This window comes from Arachis hypogaea, chromosome 12 (assembly GCF_003086295.3).
Source record: "Arachis hypogaea cultivar Tifrunner chromosome 12, arahy.Tifrunner.gnm2.J5K5, whole genome shotgun sequence".
In the NCBI taxonomy this organism is placed as follows: domain Eukaryota; kingdom Viridiplantae; phylum Streptophyta; class Magnoliopsida; order Fabales; family Fabaceae; genus Arachis; species Arachis hypogaea.
In genome coordinates this window covers 14491259-14510222 of record NC_092047.1, presented here as the reverse complement: position 1 = coordinate 14510222, position 18964 = coordinate 14491259, and the positions used below count along the sequence as shown (strand labels likewise).

The window sequence follows — 18964 nt, the reverse complement described above, 5'->3', positions numbered from 1 at the left end:
GCCTCATCCTTAACCAACAAAACATTAAAAGATTTCAAGAAGAAATATACTGTCTCCCCCATGTTTTGGATGTATTTCTTAAATCCTTTAGGTGTATTTGTGTAATCCTTTGGGTGTATTTCTGTAACTGTTTGGGTGTATTTCTGTAATCCTTTCTGTAACCGTTTGGGTGTATTTCTGTAATCGTTTGGGTGTATTTCTGAAGTTCCATTATCTTCAAAACAATTTCAAAGCTTGATTTTAGAAATCATGAAAATCGAAAAAAACACGAAGCAAGAAGGAGATCCAACAAATTTGGCAAGAAATTCGAAAAAAGAAACGAAATCTTTTGAAAAATGGAAGTTATATATTTGCGCGTTAATTGATTTGAATTGATTTAAAAGTTTGTTAAAGAGGCACGTAAAGCAGCACGTTTAGTGGGTTTTAATTCTCTTCAGGCTTGTAAAGCTTGTAAGCGCAAAACACTTGTATGTAGAGATTAATCCATATAAAAAACTAGTATTTTTATCCGTAATAATATTACAGGAATATAAATTTTTAAAATTACAATCTATTTTATTCTGACAGTATAAATTATACATGGCACAAAAGATTTATAAAATCAAACTACTTTTACAAAAAAAAAAGTCATAAATTAACAAAAGTCTCTGACTAAAAAGACCAATGTATTTGTAAATAAAAAATCAAATAATAATTAGACATTAGCATAAAAAATTATAGTGATAGTTATAAAATTAATTTAAAATTAATTTTTTTAAAACAATTGAATCTTGATTCTAACTTTTAATTATAACATTAATATTCTCTCCAAATTATATGTAATAAATATTTGAAAGAAGAGAAATAAAAATATACATTAGAAAAATAAGCGGTGAAAATTTAAAACTAAATAAAAAACTAATAATAATAATAATAATAATAATAATTTTTTTATTTGAATTATATTATTTTGTTAATTTTGTTTTCTGTAGAACAGAAAGATAGAAAAAATTGAGAATGAGAGAAAAGAGAAAGAAAGATAAAGATGAAAAATGAGAGTGAGAGTTTGTTTATCTTGGAAGAATAAATTTAATTTTAATTGTAAAAAAATATCGGATTACATATTTTGATTTGTCAAATTACTAATATAAAATATAAATTATATATAGAGTAAAAATAATAGAGAGAAATAGAAAAATATAGAGAGATAGATGAGAGAATTTAGGAAGAGAGTTTCTTAATTTTGAAAAAAAAAATCTCTCAATTTTAATAAGAGAGTGTCATGTGACACATTTGATTATTAAATTAGATGATAATATATGATACATAATATAAGTATATTTTAATTTCAATTTTAATATTTTAAGTTTAATTTTAATGCAATTAAAGAATGTCATGTTGCACATTTTGATAGAATGGTTGAAGAAATGAGAGAAATAGAGAAAGGAAAAGGGAAAATGGAGGAGGGGAAAACTTTTTAATTTTGGAGGGAAATATTTGATTTCAATTGCAATGAGGAAGTGACATATGGCACATTTTGGTTGTAAAATTAGTAAGGAGGAGAGAATAACTCTTTAATTTTGGAGGGAATAATTTAATTTCAATTATAATAAGAGCGTGACATGCGGCATATTTTAGTTGTAAGGATGAGAGGAGAATTCTTTAATTTTGGAGAAAAAAAATTTAATTACCATTACAATGAGAAAGTAACATATAGTATATTTTAGTTGTAAAATTAGATATATATAATAGAATAATAGATAATAGATAATAGATTATTTAAAAAACAAAACTATCGTTGCATCTATTGTTGATTCGGATTCATCATGCATGAGAACTTTACTTATTTTCAATTACATAAGAACTTTTCAAGTATATATCATGTAGTGGCTTACTTGTTAACAGTTATATATATGTTACATATGTATAAAACAACCTTTTAAGAAGGAAGAAAAGACAAGTAGGGGTGAAAATGGGTAGGATAGGGTAGGGTTTGGATTCAATCCTAATTTTATCTGTGAGTTGAGATTTTTATACAAACTCAATTCTATTCTATCTGCGGGTTGAGAATATCTTAACCCTAATCCTATTCGTTCTTAATCTGCGGGTACCCGATTTTATCCACGGGTTACAAAAAATATATAACATTATTATATAACTTGATGATAATTTAAAATAGAACTTATTTTTATGTAAAAAAAAAAATTAAATTATCAATTAATGATTTGATTTTAATGGTTAAGGATCTTTTGCATTTAGTGAGAGGTTTTTGATTCAACATCTACTTAAAACATATTTTTATTTAAGTATATAACATAAACATATATAGAGTGCGGGTTGGTCGGGTAGAGTTGAGACTCAATCCGCACCCTACCCGACTCGCACGAGAACCCTACCCGCACCTTATCCTACCCGCTGCGGATCGGGTTGGCAACCCTACCCGATTGGATGGGGTCGGGTTGAGTACCCGCGGGTAGGGTACATATTGCCACCCCTAAAGACAAGGGATGCCCACATTAAAATAAATAAATAAATAAACAAAAAATAAATATCAGCATTAATTGGTTTATTTAGTCTGTTCTTGGTCGATTCAAACCATATGTGTTGCTGGTATGTAATGGTAAGAGCCACTGCGACCCATATTTCCTTTTCCCATAACAGGCCCAGCAGTAAAGAATGAACATTGACAGCATTGCAACAAGGGGAATGGCCCATCTGTTACAATCACCCAAAATTATTACTATGCAATAACAATATAAATGCCAATATTGCACATTAATTTTCAGAACTTTAGTAATATAAATGACTAGGTGAACATGGTTGAAAGGCTTGTTTTGGTGAGTTTTTATAAAATAATTTTTTTAAGTAATTTTTTAATTTTTTTAAAATAAAAATAATTTTATATTTAAATATTTCATATAAAAATATCTTTTTATTTAATAATTATATTTGAATATAATAATATACAAATATTTATTTATTATATTAAAAAAAATATTTTAAAAAAAATATAAATTATAGCTTTTAAAAAAGATATTTTTTATTTTTTAGCATTTTTATTTTTACTATTACAATTTTATCAAACACACTAAAAATAAAAATAAATTATTAAATTTTTTTAAACAACTTAATGGCACCTAAATATTCAAAAAAAGCAATGATACATGAAGTCATATTTATGGATTTGGGTTAACAATAACACCACTTTTAAAATGAGAGTGAGAATCATTGCTAATACTATTTCAGCTTAGATATAGGTTCATGTATTATCATTATATTAAATAATGTTACATATCATTTCGGCTTAAATTGTCAAGTAGATGCACATGAAAAGTTTTTGATACAGAGGTTTATGTTGTGCTAAAGTTTGATCTCTATTTAAAAAAATCGTGAAGCAACAAAGATCAAAATTTAAACTATTTGTTCATTTAAGTTTCGACTTCTTATATAATATTTTCTTGTATCTAGACCTAGTAATCCTAGTAATCCTAAAATCAACAGAATTTTAGTTGGAATTAATTAAGAAATGTTTAAATTACCTGTCAAGATCCAAAATTGGGCTATAAACAAGAGTTTCCCAAGTTGCAACTATAAAATTCCAAACTGGATTATAGTAAAGAGATTCTTCTGACCAAAACATTCTTGTGTAGGTCTGCAGAAATATAAAGAGCATCCATGCTCCAATTTCAATCAAAATGAATCTTGTGATAAAACGACCAATCACTACCATGACCAATGATAAGGTCACCAACCAATTGAAAATCTTCTTGTTGTATTCTTTTATAAACAGAGCACGTGACTTCCCCAACATCTGCATTTCCATTTGTTGCACCAAACTCATTAAGCATTTGAACCATTTACTTCATAGAAATATTGTAACAATTCAGGTTTTGATACTAAACAAGTCTAATATGGACCAAGTACCAAAGCTTAAAGGGTCTATTCATGTATTTTAAATAATGTGATGCAATATTTATTGTGCTGTTTCAAACCTTCATCATCCGTTGCTTGTAGTTTGTCTTTGCAGGTCCTAGACATTCATGTCCGAAACTATGATTGCACTGTTGGAAACCCGCATCGAATTTTGCCATAGAAGGAAGCCTAAGAACTTGAAGCTGATCCATAATATCCTCACATCTGGTGTAAACTGCCTCACAGGACTTTGAAGATAGATATTCGTTTTGCAAAATAATGTTTTTGTACACCTGCATCAAATTTTGCAAGCAAATATAGGATATAGATCATCAAAGTGTCAACATCATCAAATCATCAAATAAATGATAATCACTAAATATAGATGCATGACATGCTATTTCTAATATAATTTCAGTTGCTAATTGAATTCCCTGTATACCAATGACATTTTGAAAATCTACATCAAGTATTAAAAAGTTACCTTCTCCACTTCTGCATCAAGCTGCCTGAATGATTTCTTAGCATGGCGACGACCAAAACACTGCTTTTCAAAGACTTTAATGACTTCACCTTTAGATTTATCATGTGCCTCTTCAAGAGATTCTTCTGGAAGCGGGAGATTCAATGTTGCCATCTTTTCACCATATAACTTGAGACATTTCTCAAGAACACCCTTGTTGAAAACCTCCACAAGAGACCCTGTTGATGGAATTTCTCCTTTGTTCAATGCTTCAAGCATCTAAATTTGAAATGACAAAAACCAAAATGGTTTAACAGTTATACCATATGAGATCACAGTTAAAGGCCTTATTTTAATTGTCCAATCACTAGCCTCAATCTACCGATATTAGATAGCGCTAAGCATATTCACTATAAGAGCAGGGAAGATTTAGTTTCCGGTATAGGATCGTTGACAGAACAATGTTTCAAGAATAACTTGCAACACTTTGTCGAAAACCTACTCCCCCAAAGAGAAAGTAAAAGCCAAGTACCTGATCCATGAAGGACACAAATTCTGTCCCATTTAGAGTCTTTCCCTGTATAATCTTTGGACGAATTATGCTGGCGACAAGCTCCTTTAATTGCTTCCTTCTCTCAACATATGATTGATCGAGTTCAGCATCCTTCATATCACACAGCTTTATCCGATCAAGATGTGGCTGTTTAAGGTCCAGTTTCAATGACCAATTAGATAAAGAACACTATCTACAAACAATGTGGACATACATAATACAATTCCAGATAGAGAAACAATTTTAAAACCTGTGGTAAGCTAAATGCAGTGCTGTTGTCACCCATAATAGCCAATGAGTCTCGAATCTGATTGACCTGATGAAGTTAACTTCTGAGGTAAATATTCAGTCCTGGGATAATAATATTTTGCTAGTAACTAGAATTAGAATTAAATTCCAGGAAAGAAAATACCTTATCAATATTTTTATCCCCTGCAATTAAATAGTTGAAAAATTCTTTCGTCACACATTTGCTTTAGACAACATAGAAAATTGTACTGCAGAAAAATTTTAGTTAAAGCTGATAGCAACAATACTGCATATCTAACCATCAATGTTGGGAACATGCCAAAGAGCTTCGTTCACCATTTCCTGCACTGATTTCCCTTCTGAGACAATTAAGCAAAGTATCAGTATCCAAAATCCAATAGGGTTCACAGGATAGTCAACAAGGACTACTAGACCTGAAGGGTAGACAACAAAACAAAGCTCCATTTTCATTATGTCCTAAAGTTCAATTAATGGAATGAGAGTGACAAGAACTGAAAATTAACCACCTCGTCATAGAGACTCTGATACATATCAAGGACTAAATCTCCAATAAGCCTAAGTTAGTATATGAAGGCTTATGAATGAACGAATATTATATATCTAGAAACCTCAATGGCAGTTACAAAAGCATGTGATTCCTAGAATTTAACAGACACCTTGCTGATATATGAACTAAAGCAAGCAAAGTGTTTATGACTTACGGAGAAAATCACGTTGGATAAGCCACAAAAGTTTAGCAGGTTGAAATGCAACATCTCGGCCCTACCAAACATCCAAATATTCAGACCAAAATTCAAGAGAGAAAAATATTAGATCAATGGTGATATTACTAATGCCTTTGGATTACCTTTACTCTGTTACACAGCAGTTGCAAATTCAGCATATGCATACAAATCAAGCAGACAAGTTAATAACCATAATTTATCCCACAAAAGAGAAAGAGCTTGACAATGTCAGATAAAAAATTCATCAGGTTGCGAACCTCCCATAAAATTCTTCAGCTAGCTCAACCGCAAAAGAGAGCCGAGAGATGTCAGCTTCGCGTATCTGAATACATAAAGATTAAACACATCGTTCATGCAACACCAACAAACACAAAAATGACAAAATATGTAATGATGACTATAACTAACCGTCTCAGGGAGATTGTAAATAAGCACAGAACTCATAATAGTTGCCAGAGCGAAAATCCTGGAAAAGCAACAAGCAGAAAAGCTCAAGTGAAAAAGTTTTATGATTAAACACATGCAAAGAAAGATAATAGAGGGTTAGTATCAATTACCGATCATCGTATACGTTGGACTTGCCAAGACTTTCAAAACCTTCTGTATCAAGGTAAAAAACTGAAGTTCTTACTCCATCAATGTCCAACTCTATAGGCGTTCCCCAAACCCATATTCCTGTATGGTATCATTCAGAAGAGAAATTAGATTAAATCATAGAAGATAAACCCTAAATCCTAAACCTTAATCTCCATCTACCTTTTGTCTTGGTGTCACGCATGTGCCCAACACCAAACCCTAAAAAAAACATATTAATTCAAATCAGTTGATCAGAAAATGGAAAACATAAAACCAATATCAATGTGAGTGAATTCTTGCAGCCATGAGAAATTCATGCACCTTCATAACAAGAAAGAGAGAGAAGTTGATTAAGCAAGAAAGATTTTCCAGAGCGATATGGCCCAATCACCTGGTTCATACAGCGATTTTCAAAGTTACATGAGGTTTAATCTTAACATGAGGTAGAATAAATACTAGGATTCAAAGTTACAAAGAATACATGCTTTAACTATAACATACTGCCACAGATGCAATCGGATTCGTTATTCTCTTGATAGACTCCAATCCTTCACTTGAAATCCGAAGCTTTGTATGAGTAGGATCAGGTTCAACAATTGGAAAGCTGTGAACACAGAAATTGAAACCAAATATCAGCATGGCACTTCATAACAAGCAGAAAAATCTTGCTCATTCAACAGATTCTCAGTCCAAAAATGGAAATGGAGCTCTAATAATAATAAAAACATTCACATGGCTTTGTTATATGCAAAATTTTCACCATTGATCCCTAGCTTGGATCCTACACAAATCTAACACTAACCAAATATGCATATCAACCATATATAGCTACTAGAAATCTGATGAAAGTACAGGGAAACAATTCATTGCAATATGCAATTCATACAAATATTACTTTAGAGGATTCAGTACGCTATGATGAGATCAATGTAAGTTAACTATGGCAAATGATGTTTGCATTACTTTTTATGCACACTTCTCTTGTGCACGTTCCTTTTTTTTTTTGTGACATGACAAAATGTTTATCTTCCCGTCACTTTTAATACCCCAAAAAAAAAAAAAAACCATATAAGAGACTGAGATATACACAAAACTATATAGCATTTGTCATTCTTATTCAAATTATGAACTAAACCCTAAACCCTAGCGTATGCCATTTAACTTTCTAAATTCTAAGCATTAACCACACATCACCACCAGTAACTAACAAACAGAATTTAATTACAGGTACACCTAATCAAAACAAATTAATAATAATAGAGCACAATTTTGATATACAATTGGTGACTTACGGTTGGTGAAAATTGAGGATGCCGAAAGAAGGGGAGAAAAAAAGTAGGAGGAGAAGAGAGGGAATTGGCATAATAACAGAAGAGTAGAGGGAGCAATATGCAAAATTAGAGAATGGTAAAGCAAAAGGGAGAAATGGAGAAGAAGTAGTAGTTGAAGGAGCCATGAGCATGAGAGATGAAATAGGAAATGTACGTTAAGAATAACAGAAAACACGGGAAGAGAAGGAAGGAAGACGTGGCGATGAGGCTAACCGTTTTCTGTTTTCTGTTTCGTTGGTTAGTTAAGTTCTGAAGTTTGAGTTTTCATTCTCTGTGTTGCGGCTCATCACATTCACATTGCACCAATTCACCAAATATTTCATAACTCAAACATCATTACTAACCACGCAACAAGTTTGTCATAGCTTGGGGTGCAGGTAAGTTATAAATAAGTCGTTTGGGAAGTTCTTCATTAAAATTGCTCCAAAGACATCACTCAATTATAGTGGGTTTGATCGATATTAAATTCATCTAGACTTTTTTTTTTTTTTCAACAAAATATATTGTCAGACTCGCGAAATCTAATCTAGTTGTCTTTGTGCTTAGCATGGAACCTTGGCTTCATGCACATTTTGGTAGAGCCTAACAAACTCAATTACATGTCGAAGTGTTATAAGAGTTCAAATCTGAACTACAGATACTCATAGTTAATTGACTTAAATCAGTGAGTTAGCACGTTAGGGTAGTGTTTGTTTTTTTTTTTTTTTGAAACAAAGGAGCTCAACACGGTGGAGCACAACAAACACTAATCGCAAATTAACCATAACCACCTAGTAGCTTACTGAACAAAACAAATCCCTTTGTCATCTTCGGCATAGCCATCAACAACAAAAGGGATTTTTACATCTCCACTCTTGGTAGCTAAGAAAAGACATGTCAAATATATCTTCTACGCCTGGTTCTTTATTGTGAAAAATTCTGTTGTTCCTTTCCATTCAGACATTCCAAACTACCGCAAAGTAGCACATGAACCATTTATTGCGCTCTTCCTTACTACCGCTTGCACCTGTCCAACTTAGAAAATATTCCTTCCCAGTACCGGAAAAGAACCATTTCATGTCGAAATAAGCTAACCAAGCGCACCAAACTTGCCAAGTAAAATCACATCCAAGAAATAGATGATAAATATTTTCAACTTCCTTTTTACACATAGCACACTTTGTTTTCAGAGAAGAAAACTAAAACTAAGGGTGCATTTGGTTTATATTTATATTTTTTATTTTTATTTTTAATATTTTCTATTTTTTAGATTTTGTGAAAGAAAAAAAAATAAGAAGTGAAAACAAAAAATAAGATTTTATTATTTTTACTGTTTTCACTTTTTTTTTCACAAAATTCAAAAAACAGAAAATATTAAAAATAAAATTATTTTGTTAGATGACCAACTTTTTACGATTAACATTAGTCAATTTTTTTAAAATTATTTTTTCTCTTAAATTTAGATCCTTAATCATAAACTTTTAATTCTAAATCCTGCATTCTAAATTTAAATTCTAAAAGTAGTTAATATTTGCTAACTAAAAGTTAGTTTCTTATATTTTTTGTTAAGAAATGATAAGATGTTCATAAAGTGATTTCACTTCTTAATAAAACTATGAAAGAATAAAAAAAAATGAAAAATATTGTATTTTATATTTTTTGATTGATTGAATTATAAATTATGAAAGTAAAATTATATATATATATATATATATATATAGAGGGTATTAGCCTATAAAAAATAAAAATAAGATAAGATAATAATAAAAAACTAAAATTGTAACTGAATTTATGTATTCTAAAGTAAAAGTGGAAGAATGGTTTAATACTTCTTAATATACCTTATTTGTACCTGTGGAATAAGCAAACAATATTGCAACTCGCTGCAATTTGTTTCTTTGCTTTACCTTCACACAACTTATTAATGTTGAGACTTTTTTTATATGAGAAGAGAATACCCTTTTCAATCGACCTACTAAATTTAAGATGAGCTTCAAACTTGCAAATTCAGTAGATGCTTATATTGGTATTTAAATATCACTTATTAAAAGAGTTTTTACGAATAATTAAAAAAAAAAACTCAAAGTCAAAGTTCATATGAAATAAGTATCAAATTTTTACTATTTATACGAATTTTGGTATATATTTGTACCAATATGTATATATACAAACTTTGACACTTTTAGGACTTATAAATTTTTTTACATAAGATGATGCGGTTCAAATTCAATATCTAATGCATATTATTCTATTTTTTTTTTGTTAACAAAAGGACCAAGGCCCAAAACACAAGAAAACTACAAGCAACTAGCTCCTCTGGCCCTAGAGACCCCAACAACATCACTTAACAGAAGGTACCTGACCAAAAAAAAAAAAAAAACAGAAGGTGATACAATTCCCCCTTTTCTCTCAAAAAGTTTTTATAATGCTTATTATTCAAAGCTGTTATAAAATAACGGCCTTTGAAACTTCTCTTTTTTTTTTTTTCTCCTACGGTATGCTCTAATTTTATATTAAAAACTAAGGTAAAAGCTCAGGTGCAGTCGACTTCACGTGAAGTTGATAGGTGAAGACCGTTAAATGATTTGACTGATTTGACTAAATTTTCATCTAACAGCTCTCAGCTATAAACTTCACGTGAAGTCGACTGCTGAGTTTCTACCAAAAACTAATTCATTACGGAGGAGAACTCTATTTAATAGATAGTTCGAACTTTTGAGGCTTATCTATTTTTAGAATTGAGAATTCCATTTATGAACCCAATACCTAAATTGGGCTAAAATGAATGGCCTACTCTTATAACATTTTTTTAAGAGTCTTATAACATGTTCTTGACCAAAACAAAATCTCTTATACCATGTTCATGCAGTTCCTTATTTGGATGAAATGTTTAAAGTCTTTTACCGTAGATAATAAGATAGATGGTGATCTAATACCCAAAAAAAAGAAAAGATAGATGGTGATCTACAACTTAAATAAGTTTTTTATTTTTATAAAATAATTTTTAACCTTATAAAAAAAACTTTAAATTTCGGTCGCATAAAAATTTAAAAAAGTCTGTATTTCAGTTTATGTTAATTTACTCCATTAAGTATTGTCGTGGTATGTTAAATATTGACATGGTAGGTTAAATGTTCATGTATGACAAATTTAAATGCTTATGTGACACGTGACATAACAAGTTTAAATGCTATTTTGACCAAATGTGATATATTGATACATCAATATTTAACATACCATGTCAATAGACACAAATAAATAAATAAATAAATAAATAAAACACCATGTCAATAATACTTAAGGAAGCAAACGGACAATTTATGCATAAAATATTTGGATTCTAAAATTATCGAAATATAACTTTTTCAGTTTAGATATGAAAATACAATTTTTTATAAAATTATATAAATCCCAAAACTCCATGAGCGGTTTATGTGTATTCTGAAATTGTGGGATTCCTCCTGCGGTTTATATAATTTTGTAAAAAGTTGTATTTTCGTATCCAAACTGCAAAAGTTGTATTTCAGTCATTTTGGAACCCAAATATTTTATTTTCGTAAATTGTCCGAACAAACTAATGACATAATTTAAAATAGAGTAAAATATTAAAATAGTATCCAAAAATTTGTACCACTAACAAAAAAAATCTCAAAAGATTTAAAAACACAACAAAAAGAATTAGATATTAAATATATATTTTAAAAAATGACTTTAAAGATAAAGTGTGACGCAAATTTTTACAATTATTATTGAAAAATAAGATTTTTTATCCTTAAAATTTTTATAATTTTTTATCAAGTGATTTTTTTTTAAATTTTTATTGTGACTGACCATATTTTTTTTGAAAAATTAAAAGAAAAATCTATACATTAATTTTTTTTAATATTTTTTGTATCTTTTAAATATTTATTCAAATATTGCCACAAAAATTAAAATTTAATAGATAAACCGTTTGCTAAATATAAAAGCTTTTTTGTTACTTACAAAAATAATATTTATTAATTTTTTTTTGTCATATTTTCAAATCATTAACGAATTGTTTTGTTGATAACATCTTTCGGATACTAAATTAGTCGTTAATCCTTTAAAATACAAAATTTTTAAATTTTATTGGACTAAAATTTAAAATAATAATCAAAACAAAAACTAGAAAAGTATTTTATAACAGTCAAAAACTTAATTAACACTATTTAGAATTTTTGTTTATCATATTTAATGCAAATTCAGTACAATCTTATAAAAGAAATTTGTTGACATTTAGTACAATCTTATCACTGAAGGAGAATGAGACTGTGACCCTCCAAAACATCTTCAAATTAAAGCTTGAGAGTGGCCCTGACGTTTTTCTTGTTAGAAAAATTTCAACCTAATTGTCTATTTTAGCTTTGCATCAATGTGAATTGACACCTTTCCAATCACATAAAAGGAATAAAATAAAATAAACAGTAAACTACTAAAAATGATATCTGAAATTTTACTTTACTGGCAAAAAGGATTTTAAAAAAATACTAATGACAAATTTAAAAAATTTAAAAACACAATAAAAAATTATATATTAAAAAAATTTTAAAAATCAGATTTTGCTATACATTTTTATAATTATTATTAAAAAAATAAAATTTTTTAATCTTAAAATTTAATAAATGTTATAGTGTCATAAACTCATAATAAATGTTGATTTTACTAAATTAGACATTAAGAAATAGACATATCTAAATACAATCATATCAAAATATATTGGTCTCTACTCAATTATATAAAAGTGACATTTATTTTGAGTAAAATATATATATGTCTTGTACTATATCTTATCTTACATCTTATGTTGAAACCATTTTCCATTACTTAAGCGGTAAAAACAAAAGGTCACCAAGATAGACAAAACAAACTTGTTCGTGTTTTATTTTGTGTTTGTAGAGAGACATTAATCTTGTCAATATTGATTCTAAAGATAAAGTGATCTATGTCTAATTATTACTTTTAAACTTGACAAAAAAATTCCAAATTAAAATAAGACTAGTGTAATTTAAAAAAAAAAAATAAATAAAAGACCACCTTCTCTCTAGAATAAATTTCAGTGGAGATGTTAAAAGGCAACTATTTTGGGGTGGCAAAATGAGAGATTGGAGCTAGCTACCAAAAATTGCACCGCCTATTTTACAATATTTATCACTTTTGAAATAAATACTTTTTACAATGTAATATCTCTAAATGTAAATTAATCTGTGACCTTATAATTCAGTTTTTATTATACAATATGAGTTATAATTCAATTTTATTTACTTTTATTCTAAGTTTGTAATTGATAAATTTAATAACTATTATTTTGATATAATGACAATCTGCAATTTTTATATTTCAAAAAGAACAAACATGATAAATTCTATTTCATGTCTAATATTCTATATTTATAGAATTATTATATGCCTTTTAAATATTTACTGACTTGAGTGTCGAAATACCTTTTGTAGGTATTCACCTGCTGTGTTTTTCGATATCTGAATTATTCTTACTCTATTAAAAAAAATACATATTACAACAACGCAAGAGACAAGCTATACTTCGAAAATTTATCCACATAAGAACATAAATTATACTCAGCTATACAATATTATGAATATTTTAGAATGTTACAACAACAATATTGTATAGAAGATATTGATATATAAAAATATTATATATAATATACACACCAAAAATTTAATAATATATATTTGTATGCATTTACATAAGTAAATAATTTTTGGTGTATTTATAACATTATTAGTATATATTGTTTTTGTTGTGCTTAATTAATATTTATTGACACAAATTAAAATATGTAAATAAAATTAGGGGTGAACGCGGATCGGATTGGATATGGTCAAATTTTTTATTCGCACTAAAATTATTAGATCAGATTGTATTCAATATCCGCAGTTTTTAAATTTAGATCCGATCTGATCCACATCTTTACGAATCGAATCGGATCAGATATCGGATATATCCGCAAAACATAGAAATATTTTTAAAAGTTTATTTTTATTAAAAAATATCAATAAAATTCATTTTTTCTATTCTTTTAAATATGTTTACTCTTAAAATAATATTAAACATATTTTTCTTAAATAATAAATTAAAATAATACAACATATATAATAATGAGTAGTTAAAATAAGACATAAAAAGAATATTTACTTTTTATTTTTGCAGATATGCGCATACCTACACAAAATCTGCAATTCGATCTCATTAGTGTGCGAATTGGATCCGATTCGATAACCTTGCGGACCGGTCCATATCCGCAATTTTCGGATCAGATTCGAATAAATACCGCAGACATCCAGATCGAATTCTATCCATAAACACCCCTAAATAAAATAAAATATAAATATGTTATGTTTGGTTGTGTACTTGTGTATAAGTATAGGTAAATTGCACCGACACAAGCTCATAATTGCAGTTTCCCTTAGCCACACTCATCTCAAGAGCTTTGAAATTCTCAACTCACGAGAAAGAAAAGAATCCTTCCCCTTCTTTCATCTCTTTAATATTTATTATTTACTTTTTTCATTTTCTTGAGCCTACTTCTTTCCTTTATTTACATGTTAATCCTTTTCCTTTTTCAAAACTTTTTAACATAGATTGCAACAAGAACTTGGTCCCTCTGCTACTATACGAGTACTCAATAATCAGATTGGGTCTATGGTCCCCAATCTATATATATTGGCATACTTAATTAGTGCATGCAGATATGTAATAAATTGCAGATATAATTAATATTGGGAAAAAAAACATAGACATATGTTATCTGAACATAAAAAAGTATCCATTATAATATACTTGTATAAATTTATATATATTTTATATATTTTTAATTAAATAATTAACTATGAAAATAATCAATAAATATTTTATGATAAAATAATAAAATTTATTACAATTAAATAATCAAACTTTTTATAAATATCAAATTCAGTTACTACTATATTTTTTACATTTTTATTCATATTTTTATTATAAATATAAATACTGAGCTATTCTGTATTTATATACAGAGAGCAAGATTAGATAATATTGCGTGCAGTCTTAATTTTTTCAATTTGTTATACTTACATTTTTTTTTCCTAAAGGGGATATGTGTTATTAGATATAAGGGATTAACTATTATTATATAACCTAAACTTTAGGAAAAGTCAAGGTACACGCTCCATGATTTTTGTTTTTCATGAAGGGATTGAAATAAAAACACTCAACCCATTAAAATGTTTTAATTTGTAGAAGCATTTTAATGAATTAAGTGTTTTAATTAAAATATTTTTGTTTTTTTTTTAATTTATGTGAAATTTTATTTAACTATTATTTATTATTTATTCTTTTTATTTCTCTCTCTCTTAATTTATTTTCTTTTTTGAAATTTTACGAATAAAACTACTTCATGGAATAAGATATTTTTATTACATAGAATACATAAGAATGTCTCTACCCATAATCAATCTCATCATAGGAGTAAATGTCTTCATCAAACCAAGTTTTAAATTTATAAATTAATAAATATTTTGTGTAGAAAATGATATCAAACAAGCAGTGTAATATACTCTAACAATATCACCTGGCATTCTCTCGTCAAAATTACTCAAAAGTGTTTGATTCTTTTCTTGTTTTATGATTGAAGGAACTTTGAATTTTGGAGATATTTGCAATATTAATATATATTGTACACAATAAAAAATTAGTTCCTAATCAACTACTATATATGTATAAAAATACATATTTAATGTTTTATAAAAAAAATTATACTAATGTAAATATATTTAATTATTCATCCATTATAAATTTAATTATTCTAAGATACCATATTTAGTTATTTTAGTAATTTATTGTTTTATTAAAAAATTATATAAATTAATATATATAATATATAATTAATTTAATAACTAATTTTTAATATACATATAATATTTTTGTAATATATTATATGCACTCTACTTTATAGTCTTTTGGAATGGGAACAAAGTAACACACACATATATGCAAGACTGAAAATCTAAGCATGAATGAATACAAAAAAAAATGTTAAAGTGAAGCAAGAGAATGGTAACAATAATAATAAAGTTAAAAAAGGTTTAGACAAAATCATTGACTTGTGCATCAAGGACCTTGCCCTTAGCTTTGGCCTTTAGAAAAGGTGAAAAGAACGAACTAGGGAACAAGTTTCAAATGGGATCTTCACAACACAAAAAAAAGAACCTGATAGCTTTAAGAAAAGCCATATCTTACATTAATAACACGCCAAAGGATTGGATAAAACCAATTTCTGTTCAACACAATCTGATTATTATTTCTTTATTTATTTTTGAGTTTGATTTTAATATATTAATAATATAAAAAAATGATAATGGTTTAATTATATTTATTTTTTTATAATTATATATACAGTTAATATTAAAAATAATTATTTTTCCTGATATGATATTATATAAAATTATTGTATATATCGATAATGTATTAAAATTAAAACTTTTATTTATTTAATTTTATATTGATAAAAATAAACGTCAAAATCAATCCTTATTTTGTTTTGTTTAGATTACTTTTCTATTTCATGAAACATGTGACTTTATTATTGAATGAAATTAAATTAATTTAGAACTAAATATATACTTGAATCTTGAATCTATCTCACCACGTTTTTGGCTCGTCTTTTTATGTCTCATATACGATGATTCTCCATATCAATATCTAACCCATATGAAAATCAAGTAATAAAAAGCTTGATTCAAAGGAAAAATAAAAAATATGGCATTTAGTTAGTGTGGCTAATTTTTTTTATATGACACCAACTTTGGTGTAATGCTGGGTTATGAAACTATGGAAAATTTATAAAATTGGTGTGACGGCATTCAGGTGAAGGGAAGTAATCGGATGGTCCAATTTATTACAGCTAAAAGGGAACACAAATTGGACCGTTCGATTTGTGGTTCATGAAGGACAGTGCATGAAAATCGGAACCTAGACCGGTCTATTCCGATGATGAGACCGCACAAGGCAACAAAATCCGGTGCAAACCGGTAAAATTTGGAGTGGACTGGTTAAAATCGGTCAAATTCGGTAAAGTTAACAAAATACTTATTGTTCCTATTTCATATTATTTTAGAATAGCTAGATATTTTTAAAATGTTAGTGAAATTTTTTTATTATGTTTTATTTTTTATTTACATAGGACCGGGTCAATCGGTTCAACCAATGATCCACTGGTTGAACCAGTGACCCAGTGATCTGATCGGTTCGGTTTTGACAACTAGGTTTTCTATTGTTATGTGATTATTAGTTTATTAGATTTGAAGGATTACCATGTGTTCATAACACGCAGCGGAAGAAAAGAAAGTAATCCTTAAAGATCTATTTTGTGCTTAAAATTTATTCCAATAATAAATAATATATAGATCAGATCTAAATACCTGTGTGTACGCTAGTAAAACTACTTATTCCCAACAAGATTATTAGTTCTGACAACTATAAATTTTGTGATATGATTGCAGCAGAGCTTCCCGTTATGCCAGATGGTAAATTTACTATGGGAATGGAATTCAGTTCTAGGGAGGCAGTAATTAAGGCGATGAAAGATTATACAATCTGTAGAGGTGTAGATTATCGGGTGCATGAGTCAGAACCGACGACATTCTATGCTAAATGCACCCAGTATGGCGCAGGATGTGATTGGCTGATCAGGGTGAGCAAAATGTCCAAAAAGTTCTGTTGGGAGATAAGGAGGTACAATGGTAGTCACACATGTACTAGGGCCACCATTTTTCAAGATCATTCAAAGCTAGATTCTAACACAGTTGCAGAAGCAATAAAGCCATTGGTAGAAGTTGACCCGTCTATAAAAGTGAAATCAGTGATTGCGGAAGTACAGGCAAAGTTTAACTACATTATAAGTTATCGCAAAGCATGGTTGGCAAAACAGAAGGCAGTGGAGTCAATTTTCAGAGGTTGGAAAGCTTCCTACGAAGCCTTGCCGATATGGTTTGAGGCCATGTGTCACAAGGAGCCATCCGCAGTCGTTCATTCTGAAACAATGCCTGTGTATCAGGGAGATGACTTGGTTCCTAATATTCGTGTACTACACCGAGTCTTCTGGAGTTATTACCCTTGTATTAGAGCATTCAGACATTGCAAGCCAATAGTGCAGGTAGACGGAACTCATTTGTATGGAAAATACAAGGGTTGTTTGTTGGTTGCAGTCTTACAGGATGGCAACAAGAACATCGTACCTATTGCATTTGCGATAGTTGAGGGAGAGACATCTGAGGCTTGGCACTTTTTTCTTAGTAACTTGCGACAGCATGTTGTGACACGTGATGGTGTGTGCCTTATCTCCGATCGGCACGATTCCATTAGGTCAGCTATTGCTCGTAGTAACGGAGCTTGGTCTCCTCCCAAAGCATTCCACATGTTCTGCATCAGACATATAGAGTCCAATTTTTTGAGGAAGTTCAAGGCTCTGCATCTGCAGAAGCTTATCGTCAACATCGGTATGATAGTTACGATTACATTTACTCTTGAACTCAGTTATTATGATGAACGTTGTTTATAGTGGGTCTTTTTTTATTGATAGGATACTCGCGAACAGTTCGCAAGTACGAGACGCATTATCAGCGTTTACGCAAGCGGGGTAAGGCTTATACCAACTGGTTGGATCGGATTCCACGTGAGCAGTAAGCTTTAGCATTTGATGGGGGATATCGATGGGGTCATATGACCACCAATCTAGTGGAATGCATCAACTCGGACATCTCGGTACTGAAAGGGGCTCGCAATCTTCCAGTCACTGCACTTGTTAAGGCAACGTTTTATAGGCTTAATAAATTGTTCACCCAAAAAAGAGCCGAGGCTGAGGCTCAAATTAATGCAGGACACTTATTCTCTGAGCTTGTAACCTCCAAACTGCATGAAAATCAGCGGGCAGCAGGTAACATCCAAGTTAGTTGCTTTGACCGACAGAATGAGGTATTTGAAGTGCGTGAGTGTCCCAGTGGTGTGGAGTATGCAGTGGACCTCCGTCGACAACGGTGTGACTGTGGTGAATTTCAAGTTGACCGGCTTCCGTGTTGACATGTGTTTGCTTGTTGTGCAAACCAGCGGCCGATTCTCACGCTCCCAGTTACGCCACCGACATCGGACAATTCGATAA

General features: G+C 29.5%; 2 protein-coding genes across 2 annotated transcripts; one reads left to right on the top strand and one right to left on the bottom strand.

The window, feature by feature from the left end:
• Positions 1 to 2261: 2261 nt before the first annotated feature.
• On the bottom strand, positions 2262 to 8030 carry LOC112726954 (uncharacterized). Its single transcript, XM_072208882.1, is given in 17 exon segments — positions 2262 to 2694; positions 3519 to 3790; positions 3972 to 4184; positions 4376 to 4633; positions 4887 to 5054; positions 5158 to 5223; positions 5320 to 5339; positions 5456 to 5515; positions 5879 to 5939; positions 6025 to 6063; positions 6066 to 6224; positions 6311 to 6368; positions 6460 to 6577; positions 6659 to 6697; positions 6800 to 6869; positions 6980 to 7082; positions 7771 to 8030. Coding segments are annotated over 17 exon segments (2019 nt in total). The 5' UTR covers positions 7941 to 8030; the 3' UTR covers positions 2262 to 2549.
• Positions 8031 to 17299: 9269 nt separating this feature from the next.
• Positions 17300 to 18964, top strand: LOC112729733 (uncharacterized). Its single transcript, XM_025779887.1, has 3 exons — positions 17300 to 18305; positions 18389 to 18488; positions 18733 to 18964. The coding sequence occupies exons 1-3, from the start codon at positions 17300 to 17302 to the stop codon at positions 18962 to 18964; spliced, it is 1338 nt and encodes a 445-aa protein (XP_025635672.1).

Bases quoted from the DNA above. Each gene is read 5' to 3' on its own strand.
- LOC112729733 (XM_025779887.1), top strand. From the start codon at position 17,300: ATGATTGCAGCAGAGCTTCCCGTTATGCCAGATGGTAAATTTACTATG. The intron at 18,306-18,388 runs GTATGATAGTTA...TTTTATTGATAG, and splicing joins GAAGCTTATCGTCAACATCG to GATACTCGCGAACAGTTCGC. The intron at 18,489-18,732 runs GTAAGCTTTAGC...CATGAAAATCAG, and splicing joins GATCGGATTCCACGTGAGCA to CGGGCAGCAGGTAACATCCA.